Here is an 18,487-nt window from a genome sequence, read left to right as displayed (position 1 = left end):
TTGATTGTTTCAGCAAGTTTATGTTTGTGGAACCGCTAAAAAGAAAAACGACCGAGGCTGTAATTGCAGCATTCAAAAACATTTTTCGGCGTTCAGATATCAGATGTGAACGTTTACAAACGGACAAGGGTGGAGAATTCGATTCCAAGAAATTTCGAGATTTTATGAAATTGAACAACATTAAATTCAACGTAACAAATAACCCAGACACGAAGGCAAGCATAGCCGAACGATCATTGCGTACATTGAAAGGAAAAATGTATAAATATTTCACTTATGCAAACACTTTTCGATATATTGACGTTCTGAGTGACATTGTGCATTCATACAATAATGGGTATCACAGAAGCATTAAAATGGCTCCGCTTGAAGTTAACGACAAAAATATTTTACAAGTGTATAGAAATATTAGAAAATCCCAAATGGGAAATGTTAAAAAACGGGAAAGACGGTCAGCACCCAAATATAAAATCGGCGATTATGTTCGAATAACCAAAGAGAAAAACGTGTTTGGTAAAGGGTTTACGCCGAACTTCACCGAAGAGCTGTTCAAGATAAAGTCGATAGCCCTTAGAACACCGGTTGTCTACTACATCGAAGATTTGGCTGGAGAGGAAATTACCGGAACATTTTACGAAGCAGAGCTTCAAAAAGTAATTCGTAATGAGGGCGCTGCACAAGCTATCGAAAAGATTATAAAACAGCGGCGACGCGGCAAAACCGTTCAGTATTTCGTGAAATTTCGAGGGTATCCTAGTAAATTCAACTGTTGGGTCAATTCTTCAGCAATTTTGCCAATATGAGTGACTTTTACATGACACTGATGTCAAACAGCTCTATGTCTATTTATCCGGACAATAAAACTAGCTCATTTACCGTTCTTATTCCCCGAAATATGAATTTGGTCGGCGATTGGGAAGTTGGACTTGCTGAAATCCAGTATCCGTACGCTTTTTTTACGGTGCAGACTGGAGAAAATAAATTTAAAATACAAACGCATACCGTCACGGAAAAATTCATCAAATCGAAAGGGAAGGAAACTCCTGAAAAAAAATGGATAACATTGCAAATCACGCCCGGCTTCTATGGTGATGTCAGAGAGATAATTCAGGCTATAAACGATGCCATTCGGAAAGAAACAAAACTTGGCGACTTTTTGCAAATTGACGATAAAACAAAGCGTGTTTCCATGAAGGGAGGATATGCGCCTAAAATAGGCGATTTGTTGATTGCCGCGTTAAAATTTCATGGTCGTTTAGCACTACAACTTGGATACCGACCCGGTGAAGAAGTTAAGATGGGACTTATGGCACCACATCCAACAAATTTGGAAAGTGGCATCCCAGCCATAATGCTCATTTATTGTGACATCATAGAGCCGCAAATAATTGGAGATTCATGGTCAAAAGTATTGAGAACTGTAAATACATCAGATGGGTCAGTGGCGCTTTTTTCAAAACCATGCAGCGTTGAATTTGCTCAACTTCAGTATATTCCGATCCAAACGAAGCAATTCCAAACAATCAGAATCGATATAAGGGACGTCGCAGGCAAACTATTGCCATTCCAGTACGGAACGTTGAGCGTTAAACTTCACTTTAAAAGAGAAACTAAGTGTGGAAAAAATGGACCAGGATCTACTCGTTCGCTACTATATGGAGCAGGCCGGCTCTGGATTTGGAGAATTTTATTCGGGACCTATTTATCAACGAGGCTATGGTATTGGATCTTTTTTAGGTGGCTTGTTCAAAACAGTGTTACCTGTTTTGAAAAGAGGTGGAGCTGTTGTAGGCAGGGAAGTTTTAAAAAATGGTAACAACTTTCTAAACGATGTGCGGAATAACGTTAATCCAAGTACTGCACTGCATAAAAGAGTGAGAGAGACAGTTGACAACCTTAAGAGAAAGCTGATGTACGGTGATGGATTTAAAGTCGAACGCTCTACTAAAAAACGTCAGTTGGGTGTTAAACCTCGTAAAGTGAAGGTTAAAAGGAACAGAAAAGTTAAACCTAATAATAATAAAGTGAAATCGGGAAAAGTTACTAAAAGGAAAAAGAAGTCGACAAAATCAAAGATAAATACGGATATATTCAACTTTTAAAATATCATGGCTTTTATCAATCGTGCGACCGCTTTAAACGTCAAATCGGAGCTGGACATTTTCAGTAAACTTCCAATTCAAACCACCGTAGAAAGCGGTGCTCTTCATAGCTATAGACCGGTAACTTCGATTTCAAATGAGGGTCCTGTAGAATTTGTAGTTAGCGGCACCAGTAACGATGAATACTTGGATCTGGGCAGAGTTTACATTTATGTAAAGGTGAGACTAACAACTATGGTCCCGCCAGCAGTGCCAGGGCAACCAGCACCGATACCCGGTACCGTTGGTCCTGTCAACAACTGGTTGCATTCCATGTTTTCGCAAGTGGACGTATATTTGAATCAAAAATGCATTACTCCACCCAGCAATTGCTACCCGTATCGTGCTTATATTGAAAACCTTTTGAATTATAGGTAGTACACTTGTTCATTTTCGATTTTTGTAAGTTTTATAAAAAATTGTCCGTATTGCAGCTCTGAAAGTAAAAAAACACATCTTTCTTCCGGAGTGTGGGCAGACGATACTGCAAATAATATGGACATTGCAGGCAATGCTAATGTTGGTTTTACCGCTCGACGGGAACTGACTAGACATAACCAGGATGTCGAATTATATGGGCCTCTTCACTGCGATTTATTCAACGTCGACAAATATTTGATTAATGGTGTCGAAATGACGATCAAGATGAATAGAGCCAATCAGCTCTTTCACATAATGGGAACAGCCAATTCAGTGGGATTATTTGAATTAAAAGATGCAGTTTTGTTTGTACGCAAAGTAAAAATTGCACCGGGAACTCTACTTGCACACCATAAGGTTTTGAACACTGCTACCGCAAAGTACCCAATAAATCGTGTTGATATTCGTACAATGACTATACCTCAAAATACGCAGTCAAAGACGTTGGACAATATCTTCCTCGGGACGCTTCCGAAACGATGCGTTCTTGGATTCGTCAGCACCGAAGCATTTAACGGTTCCTTAACAACAAATCCATTCAACTTCACTTCCTTTAACTACATTTCAGTCGGATTCTACCTCGATTCCGTGGCTGTGCCCACAAAGCCATTTAACTGCGACTTTGCAACGAATCAATACATTCGAGCATACCACTCACTATTCGAGGGAAGTAACATTAACCACTCAGATATCGGAAACAACATAAGCCGCGTTGATTACCCGAACGGATACGCTCTACTTGCTGTCGATTTTACACCCGATTTGTGCTCGTCAGCGACTCACGTCTCATTACCGAAAACGGGTTCGTTGCGTATAGACGTTCGTTTTGCCGCCCCTCTTGCTCAATCAATTACTGCAATAGTTTTTGCTGAATTTGACGGTTTAATTGAAATTGACCAGTATAGAAACATTGTAACCGACTACAGTTGTTAAAAAATGAACACATCGGAATTGCAAAATTTTTTGGATCTCACCAACACCAACCGGAATTGCAAAACGATTGTGTGTGCAATCGATCAACTGGCGGAGATGAAAATTGATAAAAAATTCGAGTACGGTTTCGTGGTGAATTTATCTCACTCATCTGAGCCTGGCACCCACTGGACAGGACTATACATTAAAACGACAAGAGGAAAATTACATGCCAACTACTTTGATAGCTACGGTTTCCCACCAAAAAGCTATTACATACGCGACTTTGTAAAAAATAATTGCGAAAGCTTTAAATATAACGACCTTCAGGTTCAACAATTGTCGTCAAAAGTTTGTGGAATGTATGCTGCGTGTTTTATCCTTCACATGTCAAGTAAAGGAACCTTACAAACATTTGTCAAAAAATTTTCACAGAAATTACATTTAAACGATATATTTATTCAAAAGAATTACAATTACATAATGCGAAATAGCGAAGTAAGAAAATTTCTGGCATTTAAGAAACAAAATTTAGAACTTAAGAGAAAAAATTTGAAGAAAAAAATGATGAGTTTTGTTCGCACCAGATATTTTTAAGAAAAATTTTTAAGAATTTTTGTATTTGAAAAATAAAATATAAAATAAATATTGTGTGTGTGTGGTTTTATAAAAAAAAAAAAAAAAATGTTTTATTTCAAATGAAGAGGGGATGTGACGAGAAAATGGTATAAAACTCTTGTTTTCTCTCTCCGTTGATTCAGTTGTGTTTAGGATTTACTCTAACAAAGACAGACCGGAATGGCTGAAAGTTTGAAAAATTTGTACCATGAGCGTGGTTTATTACGAGAGAAAAAAGTGAAAATTGGAACAGAGTTTACCGAATATCTGACAATCGGTATTGATCCTGTTTCGTTGCAACCAATGATACGAATTTGCAACGCCGATGGATCTACTACAACACATGTCTCGTTCACTGCACCTAATTTTGGTTCATTTATAATGCACCTTCGGCAAAAATTGGAAGCTGAAGACGAGTGGGTATGGGACTCCTCAGGCGACCCTGGTGTGACTGTAGAGTCGGTATCGACCGATTTTTGCTACCTGAAATCCAAATCTGGTGAAAAAGTGACTATTTCCATCGAAGCGGCCCATCAAGTTGCGTATAACAAAACTGACGAAATATACCAAAGCTCCAGAGAGTATGTTTACGACTACGTAACTTATAAACCAGCAATCAAAAAACATTTCATCAATGCATACCGGAAACATTTTGAGGAAAATTTCAAGCAAGTAAAAAATTGTGCTAAATTGTCCAAATATTTAGGACTTGAATAACTACTGTAAACAATTTCTAAGAACAAAAATGAATAAATAAAAAAAATTTGGTTCCAATAAAAAACATTTTTTAATTTCGTACGAAAAGTCTTTCACTCAGTTCGTTTTCCATTTTCGCTGATTAAATAAATTTCTTCTTGCCACTTTAAAAAAATGTTTTTCGAATGTAATGAACGCCCTCATTTAAACGCACTCATTCGAGTGCACCCATTTTCGATGACATTTACGAAATGCTAATACTGTCACAGCTGTCATGGTACATTTTGAACATAACCAAACACTTACTATTCGCGCTACTGCAACCCTGAGACTTATTTCTTTCTTGAAAAAAATTCACCAGGTACCGGACTAAGCTGAGCCTATATCATTTCACTTTTTCAATCAATGATCAATATATTGCTGTATCTCGTCATATTGAAGGTGTGACGATTTCATAAAAGAGGGGGTGCACAATATTGTTCTCATTCCGTCACGGTCAATTAGTTTTTCTGTGCAAACAGAATGCATTATCAATGCGGGATATAAAAATGATAAAATTGACGAAATCATTTTCATTTTATTGACTCATATTGTGATTTGATTGAAACGTATCAATAAAAATGCGGATATACCCATTGTATTGTTGAGGTTTTCTCATAAAAAACAATCACAATAGGGAAGCGAAATACCTAGCTGATTAGGAATTGTTTCATGGTCATAAACAACAATATTTTTGACATCTCAATAATGGGGGGGGTGAAAGCTTTTGAATAGAAGATAGCTTATTTATGTGTGGAATCTAGGTCATTAATTTTTTACATGGGAAAATGGACGGGAGTCAAATAAATGTTATGATTTTTTTTTATGAGAAAACTTTGATTGAGATGATTCAATAAATGGCACTAACGAATCAATATGCTAGAGATCATTCAATAAAAATATTACCAATAGTGCGAAAATTTTTGCATTGACACGTGTTCCCAATATCATTTTCACCTATTCAATCACTGATCAATATTGAAATGCAGCTGCAGTATGAGAAAACGCATCATATCTCATCATATTGAAGGTGCGAGAAGTTCATAAAAGAGGGGTGCACAATATTGCACTCATTCCGTCACGGTCAAATAGTTTTTCAGTGCAAACAGAATGCTTTTATCATTGCGAGATATACAAAATGATAAAAATGATGAAATCATTTTCATTGACTCGTATTGTGATTTTGATTGAAACGTATCAATAAAAATGCGGATGTTCCCATTGTAATGTTGGTATTGTTGAGGTTTTACACAAAAACAATCACAACACATTAGGGAAGCGGAAATAACTATTTTGATTAGGGATTGTTTCAAGGTCGTAAACAACCATATTTTTGACATCTCGATAATGAGCGCGAAATCTGGTGAATAGAAGAAGGATTATTTATGCATGGACGCTAGGACATTAATTTTACACGCGTGAATGAATGGGAGTCAAAATATGTTTTTGATGAGAAAACTCTTAATGAGTTGATTATTCAATAAAACTATTATCGTAAACAATCACATTTTTTTGACACCTCAATAATGAGGTCGGTACATCAATTTTACACGCGTGAATGAATGGGAGTCAAAATATGTTTTTGATGAGAAAACTCTTAATGAGTTGATTCAATAAAACTCTTAATGAGTTGATTCAATAAAACTATTATCGTAAACAATCACATTTTTTGACACCTCAATAATGAGGTCGGTATCTGTTGAATAGAAGAAAGATTATTTATGTGTGGACGCGAGGTACTCAATAAAACTATTACCAACACGTGAACGTTTTTATTACATACACGTGCGCATTTTCTATCGTGGGAAAAAAATAGAAAAAGTGTACCAAAAAAGACGACACATCTACTCACATTTACAACCAACTGAGGTAAAAGCAAAATAAAATGATCGAGTCTGGTTTTTGACAATTGAAATTCAATTGTCAAAAACCAGACTCGATCATTTTTTTTACTTTCATTTAAAAAAAACTTTTAGTTTCTAAGATTTTCAATTTTTTTATTTACATGTAAAAAAATTCATATGGATATTTTGAACACAATAATGTAGGCAAGTGAGTTTTTAATGTGGTTCAACGGTGCGCAGTGGTTAGTGAAAAAACACATTTTCAACCAACTAAAAAGCCTTTTAGTTTCTAAGATTTTCAATTTTTTTTAATTACATGTAAAAAAATTCATTTGGATATCTTGAACAAAATAATGTAGGCAAGTGAATTTTTAGTGTGTTTCAACGGTGCGCAGAGTTTAGTGAAAAAATATTTTTACAACCAGCTAAAAAACTTTTTAATTTCTGAAATTTTCAATTTTTTTTTATTTACGTGTAAAAAAATTCATTTGGATATTTTGAACAAAAAAATGTAGGCAAGTGATTTTTTAATGTGTTTCAACGGTGCGCAGTGGTTAGTGAAAAAACACATTTACAACCAGCTAAAAAACTTTTTAATTTCTGAAATTTTCAATTTTTTTTTATTTACATGTAAAAAAAATCATTTGGATATTTTGAACAAAATAATGTATGCAAGTGACTTTTTAGTGTGTTTCAACGGTGCGCAGTGGTTAGCGAAAAAACACATTTACAACCAGCTAAAAAACTTTTTAATTTCTGAAATTTTCAATTTTTTTTTATTTACATGTAAAAAAATTCATTTGGATATTTTGAACAAAATAATGTAGGCAAGTGATTTTTTGGTGTGTTTCAACGGTGCGCAGTGGTTAGTGAAAAAACACATTTTCAACCAATTAAAAAGCCTTTTAGTTTCTAAGATTTTCAATTTTTTTTTAATTACATGTAAAAAAATTCATTTGGATATCTTGAACAAAATAATGTAGGCAAGTGAATTTTTAGTGTGTTTCAACGGTGCGCAGTGGTTAGTGAAAAAACACATTTTCAACCAACTAAAAAGCCTTTTAGTTTCTAAGATTTTCAATTTTTTTTAATTACATGTAAAAAAATTCATTTGGATATCTTGAACAAAATAATGTAGGCAAGTGAATTTTTAGTGTGTTCCAACGGTGCGCAGTGGTTAGTGAAAAAACACATTTACAACCAGCTAAAAAACTTTTTAATTTCTGAAATTTTCAATTTTTTTTATTTACGTGTAAAAAAATTCATTTGGATATTTTGAACAAAATAATGTATGCAAGTGAGTTTTTAGTGTGTTTCAACAGTGCGCAGAGGTTAGTGAAAAAACACTTTTACAACCAACTAAAAAACCTTTTAAAGTGGAAGCATTGTCTAAAAAACCTTTTAGTTTCTAAGATTTTCAATTTTTTTTTATTTACATGTAAAAAAATTCATTTGGATATTTTGAACAAAATAATATAGGCAAGTGAGTTTTTGTTGTGTTTCAACAGTGCGCTGTTGTTAGTGAAAAAACACATTTACAACCAGCTAAAAAACTTTTTAATTTCTGAAATTTTCAATTTTTTTATTTACGTGTAAAGAAATTCATTTGGATATTTTGAACAAAATAATGTAGGCAAGTGATTTTTTGGTGTGTTTCAACGGTGCGCTGTTGTTAGTGAGAAAACACATTTACAATTAACTAAAAAACCTTTTAGTTTCTAAGATTTTCAATTTTTTTTATTTACATGTAAAAAGATTCATTTGGATATTTTGAACAAAATAATGTAGGCAAGTGATTTTTTAGTGTGTTTCAACGGTGCGCAGTGGTTAGTGAAAAAACACATTTTCAACCAATTAAAAAGCCTTTTAGTTTCTAAGATTTTCAATTTTTTTTTAATTACATGTTAAAAAATTCATTTAAATATCTTGAAAAAAATAATGTAGGCCAGTGAATTTTTAGTGTGTTTCAACGGTGCGCAGAGTTTAGTGAAAAAATATTTTTACAACCAGCTAGAAAACTTTTTAATTTCTGAAATTTTCAATTTTTTTTATTTACGTGTAAAAAAATTTATTTGGATATTTTGAACAAAATAATGTAGGCAGGTGATTTTTTAGTGTGTTTCAACGGTGCGCAGTGGTTAGTGAAAAAACATATTGACAACCAACTAAAAAACCTTTTAGTTTCTAAGATTTTTAATTTTTTCTATTTACATGTAAAAAAAATCATTTGGATATTTTGAACAAAATAATGTATTCAAGTGAGTTTTTGGTGTGTTTCAACGGTGCGCTTTTTGCTAATGAAAAAACACATTTACAACCAGCTAAAAAACCTTTTAATTTCTGAAATTTTCAATTTTTTTATTTACGTGTAAAAAAATTCATATGGATATTTTGAACAAAATGATGTAGGCAAGTTAGTTTTTATTGTGTTTCAACGGTGTGCAGTGGTTAGTGAAAAAACCCATTTTCAACCAATTAAAAAGCCTTTTAGTTTCTAAGATTTTTAATTTTTTTTTAATTACATGTAAAAAAATTTATTTGGATATCTTGAACAAAATAATGTAGGCAAGTGAATTTTTAGTGTGTTCCAACGGTGCGCAGTGGTTAGTGAAAAAACACATTTACAACCAGCTAAAAAACTTTTTAATTTCTGAAATTTTCAATTTTTTTTTATTTACATGTAAAAAAATTCATTTGGATATTTTGAACAAAATAATGTATGCAAGTGACTTTTTAGTGTGTTTCAACGGTGCGCAGTGGTTAGTGAAAAAACACATTTACAACCAGCTAAAAAACTTTTTAATTTCTGAAATTTTCAATTTTTTTTTATTTACATGTAAAAAAATTCATTTGGATATTTTGAACAAAATAATGTAGGCAAGTGATTTTTTGGTGTGTTTCAACGGTGCGCTTTTTGTTAATGAAAAAACACATTTACAACCAGCTAAAAAACCTTTTAATTTCTGAAATTTTCAATTTTTTTATTTACGTGTAAAAAAATTCATATGGATATTTTGAACAAAATGATGTAGGCAAGTTAGTTTTTATTGTGTTTCAACGGTGTGCAGTGGTTAGTGAAAAAACCCATTTTCAACCAATTAAAAAGCCTTTTAGTTTCTAAGATTTTTAATTTTTTTTTAATTACATGTAAAAAAATTCATTTGGATATCTTGAACAAAATAATGTAGGCAAGTGAATTTTTAGTGTGTTCCAACGGTGCGCAGTGGTTAGTGAAAAAACACATTTACAACCAGCTAAAAAACTTTTTAATTTCTGAAATTTTCAATTTTTTTTTAATTACATGTAAAAAAATTCATTTGGATATCTTGAACAAAATAATGTAGGCAAGTGAATTTTTAGTGTGTTCCAACGGTGCGCAGTGGTTAGTGAAAAAACACATTTACAACCAGCTAAAAAACTTTTTAATTTCTGAAATTTTCAATTTTTTTTTTTTACATGTAAAAAAATTCATTTGGATATTTTGAACAAAATAATGTATGCAAGTGACTTTTTAGTGTGTTTCAACGGTGCGCAGTGGTTAGTGAAAAAAAACATTTACAACCAGCTAAAAAACTTTTTAATTTCTGAAATTTTCAATTTTTTTTTATTTACATGTAAAAAAATTCATTTGGATATTTTGAACAAAATAATGTAGGCAAGTGATTTTTTGGTGTGTTTCAACGGTGCGCAGTGGTTAGTGAAAAAACACATTTTCAACCAATTAAAAAGCCTTTTAGTTTCTAAGATTTTCAATTTTTTTTTAATTACATGTAAAAAAATTCATTTGGATATCTTGAACAAAATAATGTAGGCAAGTGAATCTTTAGTGTGTTTCAACGGTGCGCAGTGGTTAGTGAAAAAACACATTTTCAACCAACTAAAAAGCCTTTTAGTTTCTAAGATTTTCAATTTTTTTTTAATTACATGTAAAAAAATTCATTTGGATATCTTGAACAAAATAATGTAGGCAAGTGAATTTTTAGTGTGTTTCAACGGTGCGCAGAGTTTAGTAACAAAATATTTTTACAACCAGCTAAAAAACTTTTTAATTTCTGAAATTTTCAATTTTTTTTATTTACGTGTAAAAAAATTCATTTGGATATTTTGAACAAAAAAATGTAGGCAAGTGAGTTTTTAATGTGTTTCAACGGTGCGCAGTGGTTAGTGAAAAAACACATTTACAACCAGCTAAAAAACTTTTCAATTTCTGAAATTTTCAATTTTTTTTTATTTACATGTAAAAAAATTCATTTGGATATTTTGAACAAAATAATGTATGCAAGTGAGTTTTTAGTGTGTTTCAACGGTGCGCTGTTGTTAGTGAAAAAACACATTTACAACCAGCTAAAAAACTTTTTAATTTCTGAAATTTTCAATTTTTTTATTTTCGTGTAAAAAAATTCATTTGGATATTTTGAACAAAATAATGTAGGCAAGTGATTTTTTTGTGTGTTTCAACGGTGCGCTGTTGTTAGTGAGAAAACACATTTACAACCAACTAAAAAACCTTTTAGTTTCTAGGATTTTCAATTTTTTCTATTTACATGTAAAAAAATTCATTTGGATATTTTGAACAAAATAATGTAGGCAAGTGAGTTTTTGGTGTGTTTCAACGGTGCGCTGTTGTTAGTGAAAAAAAATATTTACAACCAACTAAAAAACCTTTTAAAGTGGAAGCATTGTCTAAATAACCTTTTAGTTTCTAAGATTTTCAATTTTTTTTTATTTACATGTAAAAAAATTCATTTGGATATTTTGAACAAAATAATGTTGGCGGGTGATTTTTTAGTGTGTTTCAACGGTGCGCAGTGGTTAGTAAAAAAACACATTTACAACCAACTAAAAAACCTTTTAGTTTCTAAGATTTTCAATTTTTTTTACTTACATGTTAAAAAATTCATTTGGATATTTTGAACAAAATAATGTAGGCCAGTGAGTTTTTAGTGTGTTTCAACGGTGCGCAGAGTTTAGTGAAAAAATATTTTTACAACCAGCTAAAAAAACTTTTTAATTTCTAAGATTTTCAATTTTTTTTTATTTACATGTAAAAAAATTCATTTGGATATTTTGAACAAAATAATGTATGCAAGTGAGTTTTTAGTGTGTTTCAACGGTGCGCTGTTGTTAGTGAAAAAACACATTTACAACCAACTAAAAAACCTTTTAGTTTCTAGGATTTTCAATTTTTTCTATTTACATGTAAAAAAATTCATTTGGATATTTTGAACAAAATAATGTAGGCAAGTGAGTTTTTGGTGTGTTTCAACGGTGCGCTGTTGTTAGTAAAAAAACACATTTACAACCAGCTAAAAAACTTTTTAATTTCTGAAATTTTCAATTTTTTTATTTACGTGGTGGTTAGTGAAAAAACACATTTACAACCAGCTAAAAAACTTTTTAATTTCTGAAATTTTCAATTTTTTTTATTTACGTGTAAAAAAAATTCATTTGGATATTTTGAACAAAATAATGTAGGCAAGTGATTTTTTAGTGTGTTTCAACGGTGCGCAGTGGTTAGTGAAAAAACACATTTTCAACCAACTAAAAAGCCTTTTAGTTTCTAAGATTTTCAATTTTTTTTAATTACATGTAAAAAAATTCATTTGGATATCTTGAACAAAATAATGTAGGCAAGTGAATTTTTAGTGTGTTCCAACGGTGCGCAGTGGTTAGTGAAAAAACACATTTACAACCAGCTAAAAAACTTTTTAATTTCTGAAATTTTCAATTTTTTTTATTTACGTGTAAAAAAATTCATTTGGATATTTTGAACAAAATAATGTATGCAAGTGAGTTTTTAGTGTGTTTCAACAGTGCGCAGAGGTTAGTGAAAAAACACTTTTACAACCAACTAAAAAACCTTTTAAAGTGGAAGCATTGTCTAAAAAACCTTTTAGTTTCTAAGATTTTCAATTTTTTTTTATTTACATGTAAAAAAATTCATTTGGATATTTTGAACAAAATAATATAGGCAAGTGAGTTTTTGTTGTGTTTCAACAGTGCGCTGTTGTTAGTGAAAAAACACATTTACAACCAGCTAAAAAACTTTTTAATTTCTGAAATTTTCAATTTTTTTATTTACGTGTAAAGAAATTCATTTGGATATTTTGAACAAAATAATGTAGGCAAGTGATTTTTTGGTGTGTTTCAACGGTGCGCTGTTGTTAGTGAGAAAACACATTTACAATTAACTAAAAAACCTTTTAGTTTCTAAGATTTTCAATTTTTTTTATTTACATGTAAAAAGATTCATTTGGATATTTTGAACAAAATAATGTAGGCAAGTGATTTTTTAGTGTGTTTCAACGGTGCGCAGTGGTTAGTGAAAAAACACATTTTCAACCAATTAAAAAGCCTTTTAGTTTCTAAGATTTTCAATTTTTTTTTAATTACATGTTAAAAAATTCATTTAAATATCTTGAAAAAAATAATGTAGGCCAGTGAATTTTTAGTGTGTTTCAACGGTGCGCAGAGTTTAGTGAAAAAATATTTTTACAACCAGCTAGAAAACTTTTTAATTTCTGAAATTTTCAATTTTTTTTATTTACGTGTAAAAAAATTTATTTGGATATTTTGAACAAAATAATGTAGGCAGGTGATTTTTTAGTGTGTTTCAACGGTGCGCAGTGGTTAGTGAAAAAACATATTGACAACCAACTAAAAAACCTTTTAGTTTCTAAGATTTTTAATTTTTTCTATTTACATGTAAAAAAAATCATTTGGATATTTTGAACAAAATAATGTATTCAAGTGAGTTTTTGGTGTGTTTCAACGGTGCGCTTTTTGCTAATGAAAAAACACATTTACAACCAGCTAAAAAACCTTTTAATTTCTGAAATTTTCAATTTTTTTATTTACGTGTAAAAAAATTCATATGGATATTTTGAACAAAATGATGTAGGCAAGTTAGTTTTTATTGTGTTTCAACGGTGTGCAGTGGTTAGTGAAAAAACCCATTTTCAACCAATTAAAAAGCCTTTTAGTTTCTAAGATTTTTAATTTTTTTTTAATTACATGTAAAAAAATTTATTTGGATATCTTGAACAAAATAATGTAGGCAAGTGAATTTTTAGTGTGTTCCAACGGTGCGCAGTGGTTAGTGAAAAAACACATTTACAACCAGCTAAAAAACTTTTTAATTTCTGAAATTTTCAATTTTTTTTTATTTACATGTAAAAAAATTCATTTGGATATTTTGAACAAAATAATGTATGCAAGTGACTTTTTAGTGTGTTTCAACGGTGCGCAGTGGTTAGTGAAAAAACACATTTACAACCAGCTAAAAAACTTTTTAATTTCTGAAATTTTCAATTTTTTTTTATTTACATGTAAAAAAATTCATTTGGATATTTTGAACAAAATAATGTAGGCAAGTGATTTTTTGGTGTGTTTCAACGGTGCGCTTTTTGTTAATGAAAAAACACATTTACAACCAGCTAAAAAACCTTTTAATTTCTGAAATTTTCAATTTTTTTATTTACGTGTAAAAAAATTCATATGGATATTTTGAACAAAATGATGTAGGCAAGTTAGTTTTTATTGTGTTTCAACGGTGTGCAGTGGTTAGTGAAAAAACCCATTTTCAACCAATTAAAAAGCCTTTTAGTTTCTAAGATTTTTAATTTTTTTTTAATTACATGTAAAAAAATTCATTTGGATATCTTGAACAAAATAATGTAGGCAAGTGAATTTTTAGTGTGTTCCAACGGTGCGCAGTGGTTAGTGAAAAAACACATTTACAACCAGCTAAAAAACTTTTTAATTTCTGAAATTTTCAATTTTTTTTTAATTACATGTAAAAAAATTCATTTGGATATCTTGAACAAAATAATGTAGGCAAGTGAATTTTTAGTGTGTTCCAACGGTGCGCAGTGGTTAGTGAAAAAACACATTTACAACCAGCTAAAAAACTTTTTAATTTCTGAAATTTTCAATTTTTTTTTTTACATGTAAAAAAATTCATTTGGATATTTTGAACAAAATAATGTATGCAAGTGACTTTTTAGTGTGTTTCAACGGTGCGCAGTGGTTAGTGAAAAAACACATTTACAACCAGCTAAAAAACTTTTTAATTTCTGAAATTTTCAATTTTTTTTTATTTACATGTAAAAAAATTCATTTGGATATTTTGAACAAAATAATGTAGGCAAGTGATTTTTTGGTGTGTTTCAACGGTGCGCAGTGGTTAGTGAAAAAACACATTTTCAACCAATTAAAAAGCCTTTTAGTTTCTAAGATTTTCAATTTTTTTTTAATTACATGTAAAAAAATTCATTTGGATATCTTGAACAAAATAATGTAGGCAAGTGAATCTTTAGTGTGTTTCAACGGTGCGCAGTGGTTAGTGAAAAAACACATTTTCAACCAACTAAAAAGCCTTTTAGTTTCTAAGATTTTCAATTTTTTTTAATTACATGTAAAAAAATTCATTTGGATATCTTGAACAAAATAATGTAGGCAAGTGAATTTTTAGTGTGTTTCAACGGTGCGCAGAGTTTAGTAACAAAATATTTTTACAACCAGCTAAAAAACTTTTTAATTTCTGAAATTTTCAATTTTTTTTATTTACGTGTAAAAAAATTCATTTGGATATTTTGAACAAAAAAATGTAGGCAAGTGAGTTTTTAATGTGTTTCAACGGTGCGCAGTGGTTAGTGAAAAAACACATTTACAACCAGCTAAAAAACTTTTCAATTTCTGAAATTTTCAATTTTTTTTTATTTACATGTAAAAAAATTCATTTGGATATTTTGAACAAAATAATGTATGCAAGTGAGTTTTTAGTGTGTTTCAACGGTGCGCTGTTGTTAGTGAAAAAACACATTTACAACCAGCTAAAAAACTTTTTAATTTCTGAAATTTTCAATTTTTTTATTTTCGTGTAAAAAAATTCATTTGGATATTTTGAACAAAATAATGTAGGCAAGTGATTTTTTGTGTGTTTCAACGGTGCGCTGTTGTTAGTGAGAAAACACATTTACAACCAACTAAAAAACCTTTTAGTTTCTAGGATTTTCAATTTTTTCTATTTACATGTAAAAAAATTCATTTGGATATTTTGAACAAAATAATGTAGGCAAGTGAGTTTTTGGTGTGTTTCAACGGTGCGCTGTTGTTAGTGAAAAAAAATATTTACAACCAACTAAAAAACCTTTTAAAGTGGAAGCATTGTCTAAATAACCTTTTAGTTTCTAAGATTTTCAATTTTTTTTTATTTACATGTAAAAAAATTCATTTGGATATTTTGAACAAAATAATGTTGGCGGTGATTTTTTAGTGTGTTTCAACGGTGCGCAGTGGTTAGTAAAAAAACACATTTACAACCAACTAAAAAACCTTTTAGTTTCTAAGATTTTCAATTTTTTTTACTTACATGTTAAAAAATTCATTTGGATATTTTGAACAAAATAATGTAGGCCAGTGAGTTTTTAGTGTGTTTCAACGGTGCGCAGAGTTTAGTGAAAAAATATTTTACAACCAGCTAAAAAACTTTTTAATTTCTAAGATTTTCAATTTTTTTTTTATTTACATGTAAAAAAATTCATTTGGATATTTTGAACAAAATAATGTATGCAAGTGAGTTTTTAGTGTGTTTCAACGGTGCGCTGTTGTTAGTGAAAAAACACATTTACAACCAACTAAAAAACCTTTTAGTTTCTAGATTTTCAATTTTTTCTATTTACATGTAAAAAAATTCATTTGGATATTTTGAACAAAATAATGTAGGCAAGTGAGTTTTTGGTGTGTTTCAACGGTGCGCTGTTGTTAGTAAAAAAACACATTTACAACCAGCTAAAAAACTTTTTAATTTCTGAAATTTTCAATTTTTTTATTTACGTGGTGGTTAGTGAAAAAACACATTTACAACCAGCTAAAAAACTTTTTAATTTCTGAAATTTTCAATTTTTTTTATTTACGTGTAAAAAAATTCATTTGGATATTTTGAACAAAATAATGTAGGCAAGTGATTTTTTAGTGTGTTTCAACGGTGCGCAGTGGTTAGTGAAAAAACACATTTTCAACCAACTAAAAAGCCTTTTAGTTTCTAAGATTTTCAATTTTTTTTTAATTACATGTAAAAAAATTCATTTGGATATCTTGAACAAAATAATGTAGGCAAGTGAATTTTTAGTGTGTTTCCAACGGTGCGCAGTGGTTAGTGAAAAAACACATTTACAACCAGCTAAAAAACTTTTTAATTTCTGAAATTTTCAATTTTTTTTATTTACGTGTAAAAAAATTCATTTGGATATTTTGAACAAAATAATGTATGCAAGTGAGTTTTTAGTGTGTTTCAACAGTGCGCAGAGGTTAGTGAAAAAACACTTTTACAACCAACTAAAAAACCTTTTAAAGTGGAAGCATTGTCTAAAAAACCTTTTAGTTTCTAAGATTTTCAATTTTTTTTATTTACATGTAAAAAAATTCATTTGGATATTTTGAACAAAATAATATAGGCAAGTGAGTTTTTGTTGTGTTTCAACAGTGCGCTGTTGTTAGTGAAAAAACACATTTACAACCAGCTAAAAAACTTTTTAATTTCTGAAATTTTCAATTTTTTTATTTACGTGTAAAGAAATTCATTTGGATATTTTGAACAAAATAATGTAGGCAAGTGATTTTTTGGTGTGTTTCAACGGTGCGCTGTTGTTAGTGAGAAAACACATTTACAATTAACTAAAAAACCTTTTAGTTTCTAAGATTTTCAATTTTTTTTATTTACATGTAAAAAGATTCATTTGGATATTTTGAACAAAATAATGTAGGCAAGTGATTTTTTAGTGTGTTTCAACGGTGCGCAGTGGTTAGTGAAAAAACACATTTTCAACCAATTAAAAAGCCTTTTAGTTTCTAAGATTTTCAATTTTTTTTTAATTACATGTTAAAAAATTCATTTAATATCTTGAAAAAATAATGTAGGCCAGTGAATTTTTAGTGTGTTTCAACGGTGCGCAGAGTTTAGTGAAAAAATATTTTACAACCAGCTAGAAAACTTTTTAATTTCTGAAATTTTCAATTTTTTTTATTTACGTGTAAAAAAATTTATTTGGATATTTTGAACAAAATAATGTAGGCAGGTGATTTTTTAGTGTGTTTCAACGGTGCGCAGTGGTTAGTGAAAAAACATATTGACAACCAACTAAAAAACCTTTTAGTTTCTAAGATTTTTAATTTTTTCTATTTACATGTAAAAAAATCATTTGGATATTTTGAACAAAATAATGTATTCAAGTGAGTTTTTGGTGTGTTTCAACGGTGCGCTTTTTGCTAATGAAAAAACACATTTACAACCAGCTAAAAAACCTTTTAATTTCTGAAATTTTCAATTTTTTTATTTACGTGTAAAAAAATTCATATGGATATTTTGAACAAAATGATGTAGGCAAGTTAGTTTTTATTGTGTTTCAACGGTGTGCAGTGGTTAGTGAAAAAACCCATTTTCAACCAATTAAAAAGCCTTTTAGTTTCTAAGATTTTTAATTTTTTTTTAATTACATGTAAAAAAATTTATTTGGATATCTTGAACAAAATAATGTAGGCAAGTGAATTTTTAGTGTGTTCCAACGGTGCGCAGTGGTTAGTGAAAAAACACATTTACAACCAGCTAAAAAACTTTTTAATTTCTGAAATTTTCAATTTTTTTTTATTTACATGTAAAAAAATTCATTTGGATATTTTGAACAAAATAATGTATGCAAGTGACTTTTTAGTGTGTTTCAACGGTGCGCAGTGGTTAGTGAAAAAACACATTTACAACCAGCTAAAAAACTTTTTAATTTCTGAAATTTTCAATTTTTTTTTATTTACATGTAAAAA

At 30.0% G+C, this 18,487-nt stretch overlaps 1 protein-coding gene across 1 annotated transcript; it reads left to right on the top strand.

Annotated features, from left to right (window-relative positions):
* Positions 1–2,108: 2,108 nt before the first annotated feature.
* Positions 2,109–3,494, top strand: LOC119073064 (uncharacterized protein F54H12.2-like). The gene is made up of 2 exons (XM_037178367.1): positions 2,109–2,515; positions 2,576–3,494. Exons 1-2 carry the CDS (start codon positions 2,109–2,111, stop codon positions 3,492–3,494), a joined length of 1,326 nt encoding a protein of 441 aa, XP_037034262.1.
* The last annotated feature ends 14,993 nt before the right edge of the window (positions 3,495–18,487 follow it).

The sequence above is a fragment of the Bradysia coprophila genome, unplaced genomic scaffold, assembly GCF_014529535.1.
Source record: "Bradysia coprophila strain Holo2 unplaced genomic scaffold, BU_Bcop_v1 contig_121, whole genome shotgun sequence".
Lineage (NCBI taxonomy): Eukaryota > Metazoa > Arthropoda > Insecta > Diptera > Sciaridae > Bradysia > Bradysia coprophila.
Note: the sequence above shows the minus strand (reverse complement) of the source record. Positions and strands in the feature narration are given on the sequence as shown.